The sequence below is a fragment of the Melospiza melodia genome, chromosome 16, assembly GCF_035770615.1.
Source record: "Melospiza melodia melodia isolate bMelMel2 chromosome 16, bMelMel2.pri, whole genome shotgun sequence".
In the NCBI taxonomy this organism is placed as follows: Eukaryota; Metazoa; Chordata; class Aves; order Passeriformes; family Passerellidae; genus Melospiza; species Melospiza melodia.
Genome location: NC_086209.1, coordinates 5304574 through 5312046, shown reverse-complemented (window position 1 = coordinate 5312046; position 7473 = coordinate 5304574). Strand labels below are relative to the sequence as shown.

The 7473-nt window shown below is 58.1% G+C and overlaps 1 protein-coding gene across 1 annotated transcript; it reads left to right on the top strand.

Annotated features, from left to right (window-relative positions):
- The first annotated feature begins 464 nt into the window (after positions 1–464).
- Positions 465–7005, top strand: ITGB1BP2 (integrin subunit beta 1 binding protein 2). The gene is made up of 11 exons (XM_063170407.1): positions 465–616; positions 819–868; positions 955–1011; positions 1280–1428; positions 1564–1676; positions 1931–1989; positions 3064–3134; positions 3337–3439; positions 4761–4880; positions 5282–5344; positions 6535–7005. The coding sequence occupies exons 1-11, from the start codon at positions 553–555 to the stop codon at positions 6802–6804; spliced, it is 1119 nt and encodes a 372-aa protein (XP_063026477.1). The 5' UTR covers positions 465–552; the 3' UTR covers positions 6805–7005.
- Positions 7006–7473: the final 468 nt, after the last annotated feature.

Below are 7473 nucleotides of genomic sequence, written 5' to 3'. Positions count from 1 at the left end.
GCAGGGCAGGATGGAGGCAGTGGGACAGGATCTGTGCCCAGCAGGATGGAGGCACTGGGACAGGATCTGTGCCCAGCAGGATGGAGGCACTGAGACAGGACCTGTGCAGGGCAGGATGGAGGCACTGAGACAGGACCTGTGCAGGGCAGGATGGAGGGGGGACAGGATCTGTGCAGGGCAGGATGGAGGCACTGGGAGAGGATCTGTGCCCAGCAGGATGGAGGCAGTGGGACAGGACCTGTGGCAGGGCAGGATGGAGGCACTGGGACAGGACCTGTGCCGGGCAGGATGGAGGCACTGGGACAGGATCTCTGCACACCCCGGGCCTGGGGCCATCCTGCAGCGCCCATTCCCTGTGCTGGGCTCAGGGCCAGCCCAGGAATGCCTGTGCAGATACCAGAGGCCCCCCCAGCTGCCCTGTCCATCTTTAGCCCTGTCTCGGGTTACCGGCCGCCTCCAAAGGCAGGCACGGCCAGCCCGGCCCCCGGGCAGGGCTGGGGCCGATGGCATTTCTGAGGAAGGGCTGAAGGACGCTGCCAACCCGCCTGAGCCATGGCCCTGCTGTGCTACAACAAGGGCTGCGGGCAGAGGTTTGACCCCGAGCACAACGCCGAGGGTGAGTGAATTCATGTGCCTGCCACCGGAGGGAATAATGGCAATTATTGTGTGCTGCTTTCCTGGGGTGTGCCCAGCCCAGCACAGGCACCCAAATGGCAGGAGCTGCCTCTGGAGCTGCCTCTGGAGCTGCTGGCTGTCTCCGGTGGCTCATGGGCAGGATTGCTGCTCCTGAAAGCTCCTGCCCTGTTTTCCCTTTCCAGATTCCTGCCTGTATCACCCCGGTGTCCCCATTTTCCACGATGCCCTGAAGGTGAGTGGGGCAGCAGCTGTGGGGAGTGCCCTTGTCCCCAGCAGGACTGCCCACAGCTGACCAGCCTGTCGTGTCCTGCTGTCTAGGGCTGGTCTTGCTGCAAGAAACGCACAACAGACTTCTCTGAGTTCCTCTCCATAAAGGTGAGTGACCTGCCAGCCCAAATGCACCCACTGCTCCTCCATCATTCGTCCTTTCCTTCTGGCCCCTGCCCAGTGCTGTCCCACCCTGTCCTGTGTCAGGGATGTCCCTTGTCCCCTGCCAGCCAGGGATTTGCATCTGCTTCCAAGGACGTTCCAAGCAAGGTCAGAGCCCATCTCTGTCACATCATCACAGAAACTCACCGGGTTTGGGGACAGCCACCTGGCTGAGGAGGACAAAGCAGTCACGGGGCTTGTCTCTGCTGCTCAGGGATGCACAAAGGGGTTTCACAGCAAGGAGAAGCCCCCTGAGCCCTCCAGCCAAGAGAAGAGCTCAGATGAACCAAAGGCCAAGCCAGTGAAGGAGATCATTGTCCAAGGACCAAAATCAGCTGAGAAGATGCTGCGGGAAAGACCAAGGTGAGAAAGGCTCAGCCAAGTCCTGCCCTGCTGTGTCACTTCTGTGTGTGCCCTGCCCTGCTGCTCTCTCAGGAGAGGCAGTGACACTTAAATCACAGAAAAACCCACTTGGCCTTTGCTGCTGCTGTTTCCCAGCTCTGATGAGCCAAGACAACTGCTGCCAATTAAAGTATCCAGGTCTCTGGAGCAGGCACTGGAGAAACTGAACGTGTCCTCTGAGGACAGGACACTCGAGAGCTCTCGTACAGGTAAGGACAAGCTGATGGATGGCACTGGGGGTGCACATGGCAAATTCAGCAGGGGGTTTGCATGGCAGGCTCGGGGCAGTCAGTGAGTGCTGCATGTTCAGCTACCTGCAAAACTGCAAAACTACAAAAGTGCATCTTGGAGGCGCATTGGGATGGTCTGTGCTCAGCTGGGGAGCTGGCAGAGGGTTGGGTGAGGATTTGGGGCAGGCATGGGCAGTGTGTGTGTCCTGGGTGAGGTTGTGTTGGTCTCACAGGTGAGGAGGCTGCCCAGGTGAGAGCTGGCACCACGTGCAAGAACGCAGCCTGCAAGGCAGTGAGTACCTGCAGGGACCCAGCTTCACCCCCCTGTGCCTTTATCCCCTCTGTGCCTTTATCCCCTCTGTGCCTTCACCTTCCTGTGCCTTCACCCTCCTGTGCCTTTATCCCCTCTGTGCCTTTACCCCCTCTGTGCCTTCACCCTCCTGTGCCTTCACCCTCCTGTGCCTTCACCCCTCTGTGCCTTCACCCTCCTGTGCCTTTACCCTCCTGTGCCTTCACCCTCCTGTGCCTTCACCCTCCTGTGCCCTTACCCTCCCATGCCTTGCTCCAGGAGCGTCACAGGCCCAGGTTCAGGGCAGGTGCCAGGCAGGTGGAAGGTGGCAGTGCCCACCTGCTCCATATTCTCATCCCACCCTGGCAGCAGCCACCTCTGTCACCTCCCACCCACTTTCCTGCAAGAGGCTTCCACATTGGTGGTGCATTTGTGTTTCAGTGCTGCTGCAGTGACATACAGCACATATTCAGGGTTGGGCACGTAGGCAAAATGCACATGGAGCAATTCCCACCTGCCTTGAACTGGTGCAGCTCAGCCCAATTTCGCTCCCACCCGAGGCTGCCTTGTGGAGCACTGCCTGCCTCAGGATGAGTGGGAGGGTGCAGCTGTGGCAGGGATGGGATGCTTGGAAAGCTGCAGTGAGGGAGTGGGGAGCAAAAGGCAGGAGGCAGATGGGGCCATAAGGCTGGCATAGCCTCTGGAAAGGAGAGGAGAGGACAGCAATGACAAATCACCCCCTGCGCCTCAGAGTGAGTTTCTGTGGTGTCTAAATGTGCCCACTGTGCTTGTGTTGCCAGGCCCTGGGCTGGTAGCAGGCTGTGTGTGGGAGAAGGGTGCAGAAGGGCTGGTGGCAGGGTGACACTGTGGCCCTGGCAAGGTCAGGGTGGCTGCCCTGTGCCATCAGGGAGCAGCGATGGGTGCTGGGCTGCTGGCTGGGCGTGGTCCCAGAGGGAATCCTCACAGATGCTGGGCCTGGAAAAAGGGTGATGTTGGGCATTGATGAGTGGACACCTGTGCCCCATTACCCTATGCCAGAGACACAGACAGAACTTTCCTCTGCTTCTTTCTCCACAGATCTACCAGGGCCCAGAGAGTAACACAGAGGTCTGTACGTTTCATCCTGGCGTTCCTGTCTTCCATGAGGGGTAAGAGGAAACCTTTTCCCAGAGCAAACTGACCCTGCCATGGCAAGGAGGTGGCCCCAGCAGCACGGGCACTGCCACTGTGGGTGACACCCTGCAAGGGGACAGGGGCAGCTCCTGCTTGTGAGCCCCTCTGCCTCCTCCCCACCCTGCTGTGGTCCCTCTGCTGCTCCTGACCCCACTCAGGCCACCCTGCTCTCCTCAGGATGAAGTACTGGAGCTGCTGTGGAATCAAAACTACAGATTTCAGTGCCTTCATGGAGCAGCCAGGCTGCAGCCGTGGGCGTCACTGCTGGACAGAAAAGAAGGTGAGGGGCTCTCAGCACAGGCAACTCGTGTGAGCCATTGGCATTATTGGCATTTGAGGGTGCTCCTTCCATGCTCTGTATTCACACAGGTTTCTGCATTTTATTGTCATAATATCTGTAATTGCTGGCAGATGAGTGCACAGGTTTGAGTGGCCAATCTTCACCCATCTGCCCTTTGAGGTGCTGCTCTGCCTTCACAAGATGTGTCAGCTCCCACCCCCAATGGGCAGATGTGCAGTATAAATCTGAACAAGGCAGGACCTGGCCCTGGACACAGCATAGCCAGCATTGCAGGCTGCCACACTGAGACAGGTGGCTGAGCACAGGAAAAGTCCTAAAAAACCCCCAAAGGCATTGGCAGATGATTGCAGGTAACTGCATTTGGCTTTAATGAAGCTTTCCCTCTGCAGCTGCCTCTCAGGAGGGATCTCATCCACACCCCAACATGGTGTTGTGGCAGGCAGTGGGGACCAGATCCCAATTCCCAATACTCTGTCTGTAAGTTTCCCCAGGAAAGTTCTTGACTGGAAACAAGCTTGAGCTGGGAAAGTTCTACCAAAGCAGCCCAGGATAACCCAGAAAGTGCACTGTGTTCCTCTGAGTCCGCACTGCTCCCAGCAACCCTCTCTGAGCTCAATCTCCTCTTTGTCCTGGAGCAGAAAACATACCCTGAATGTAAAGGAGGCTGCAGAGAGGGAACTGTGATGCTGTGATTCAGGTGTTTGGTGCTAATTGTCACCTGAGGGCCAGGATCTGGGGCCAGGGCTCTCATGGAGCATTTCTGTGGCTGGCAGTGTGGAGGGCTGCAGGGGTCTGCCTCCTTGTGCTGCTCAGAAATGAGCTGGTGGGGACACAGGCCTGTCAGTGCCCATGGTGCTGACAAGGTGGGCAAAGGTGAAATGTGGGGGTTTCATCTGGGGCTCACCTGACTCCCCAATGCAGCATGGTGCATGATCCATGCCCAATAACAGCCCTGCACTGCCCTCCAGGCTGAGATTCCTGGCTGTGCACAGCACTTAGGGGCTTGGGCACAGCAGAGTGACTCTGGAACTAGGAGAGGTGTCTCTGATCTCAGAGTGCCCTGAAGGAACCCCGAGCACAGCACAGATGTCCCATGTTACATGGGATGGACAGCATGGCAGGGACTGCCCACCTTTGCACAAACCATCTCCCCTCAAAAACCTGCACAAGAGGCAGGGTTTGTTCTCCTGAGCTACCAGCACGAAGATGTGCAGGGAGCATCCTGAGGCTCAGCCGTGCCCTCTGCTGGGGCAGTGCCTGAGCCGTGCCTGCCCTGACGGGCTGCTCTCCTCCTGGGCAGGACAAGAAGGCGGTGCTGTGCCGGCAGGACTGGCACCAGACCGGCAGCCAGGTGGTGGTGACAGTGTACGCCAAGAACCCCCTGCCCGCCCTCAGCAGCGTCAAGGCGAACCGCACCGTGGTGAGTGGGGTGGGCTCTGCACGCCCACCTGCGTTTGCAGGAGCCACCTGGTGCTCTTTGGTGTCCTGCCAGACACCTGTTTGGCCCGTTGGCACTGCCAACCCGCCATCCCTGAGCTGAGAGCCTGGCGGCCCCACTGCTGCATCTGCCCAGCAGCTCTGGCTTTCAGCTTCAGGGGCTGGATTTGCTGGCTTTGGGTGCCTTGACCTGTGGCAGAGGTGAACCTGTCATGCTCTGAAAGGGGTGGAATGTTGCCAGGTGCTGAGGGCATCACCAGGCCATTACCCTCCTGGAGCCAGGGTGTGGATGCACTATGGTGCTGAAAGGCAGCTGCACTGTCTGGGGAAGAGCTCTGGCAGTGCTGTGCTGCCCTCTCAGATAATTTTCTGTTGATCTTTCAGCTCGAGGCTCATGTCATCTTTGAAGGGAATAAGATTTTCCAGGCAGAACTGGAGCTCTGGGGGGTAAGATCCTGTTTGCTTTGATTTCCCTGTTCCAGCAGCCTGCATGAGGCTGGGCTGCAGCTCTGGGAGGCAGCCTGAGCTTTTCATCCCGGGCTGGGTTGCCCAGATACAGACATTTATGGCCACCTCTGCTGGGAAATGCCTTAGGGGCTGTGAGGAGGCTGAGGTGGCTGCACTGATTTATCCAGGATCAGAGCTGGAGGTCCCTACCATCCCCAAAGGTGTTCTGGGTTTGCTCCCAGGCTGCCCCAAATGCTCTTTGGCCCGGCAGGTCCCTGATCCTGCTGTGAGTTGCAGGTCTGAGCTATGAGAGTGATTTTTCAGCTGCTGGCTGGCTGGGGCGAGCAGCAGCGAGCTCAGGAATTTGCATGTGCGTTTCTGGTCGGTATTTCTGGCGCTGGCTGTGCCTGCAGGCGGCGGAGGGCTGGCAGGTGTGGGCACGGCTGTGTCTCAGCACAGCTCCTGCTGGGGAGAGGCTGCGAGTGCAGCTGAGGCGAGCTGAGCTCTCCTGAGCTCTGAACCGGCGCTGTGGTGCTGCTGAGACCCTGCAATGTGAAACTCAGCTCAGCTCAGCGCAGCTCAGCTTCTCCTGGCACAGGAGGAGATTTCTCCTCTGGCAGGGCCGAGTAGGTGATAGTCTGTGACTTACTGTGTAATTGGTTTGAATCTACTGGTGGGATGTCACTGGGGCTGAGTACGAAAGATCACACCTGGTAATCTTAACAAAATTACAAATACAAAAATTAGAGCGGTTTCTACTAGAGAAAATAACATCGTTGTAATCAATTTTTACAGCAGCACAAGCAGTTCTCAGGCACACACAACCTTTTCCAGTATATAGGAGCACAGTTTTCTGGTCAGTGAATGGATGAATTTCGAAGTGGCAAATGTGGATGAATTTTGAAGTTCAGTGTCTAGACACACTGGGCATTAGCAGTATTGCTTTCACAAATGAATCCCAGCTGTTCTCTAGTAATGCAGGATTCTAAGTTTACTGCTTGCCATCTTTCATTCACCTTTCGTGCCCACACCCCTTTTGAAGGGTAGAGCACTGTTTTTTCATTATTTAATCTTAGTGCAGTGATGGGTTGGATAACGTGAACAGTGGCCACATTAGAAGCAGGATCATAGGTGAAATTTACCATAGTCCATTTATCTGCCCGGCTCACTGTGCCTTTTCCCCTCCCTAGACCATTGATGTGGAGAGGAGCTTTGTGAGCATGGTCCCAGCCAAGGTGGAGATCACGCTCTGCAAAGCCAGCCCAGGCTCCTGGGCCAGGCTGGAGCTCCCCCAGAGCAAGCTGCAGTCCTGTGGTGAGCCAGAGAAGGAAGCTGCAAGCACAGAGGAGCCCGGGGCTGTGCACGATGAGGACTCTGATGACAGCTTGAGCTGGTCCGAGGAGGAGGATGAAGAAGAGCTGGAGATGGGAACACCGGATCTGATAACACCGAGTAACTGATGGTCGAGTGCTTCAGCCATTCCCTGGGTCCTGTGCCTCCATCCCTTGTCCCAAGTCCCTGTCCAGCTCTCCTGGGCCCCCTGAGCTGCTGGGCACCTTGGCACCAGCTCCAGCAGAGCAGTCCTGGCCCAGAGCTGTGTGCAGGTGCAGCGTGGCCTCTCCCCGGCTCGGAGGGGACAATTAATAAACACCCAGAGCAAAGGTTGTCCTCTGAAATCCGTGACGGGCGCTTAAGAAACATCCGCGGGACAAACCCTGCCTTGTGTCACTTCCTCTTCTGTGCCCGCCTGGGGCAGGGCAACAGGAGGAGTCACCTTCGGTGTCCCTGGGGGCGTCCAGATCCCAGCACCCTCCCTGAGCTTGGCGTTTCTGGGACGGACACAGCCTTCCCTGCGGCTCCTGGGGCTGAGCTGAGTGTGAGCTCTTGCCGTGTCCCCCGCCCGGGCCCCGCGGCTTGGTCGGGACACGGTGACCGCGGGCACGGGAGTGTCACCGCCGCCGGCAGCCAGAGCGGAGCCGTGGCGTTCGTGCCCAGCCCTGAGAGGCGTGAGACCGCCCGGGGCAGCGGCGGGATGCGGGAGGCGCCGCGGGCCGGGCGGAGGCGGGGGATGCCCGCGGGAGCTGCGCGGGGTAACGCGGCACAGTAACGGGAACGGGAACGGGGGCGGC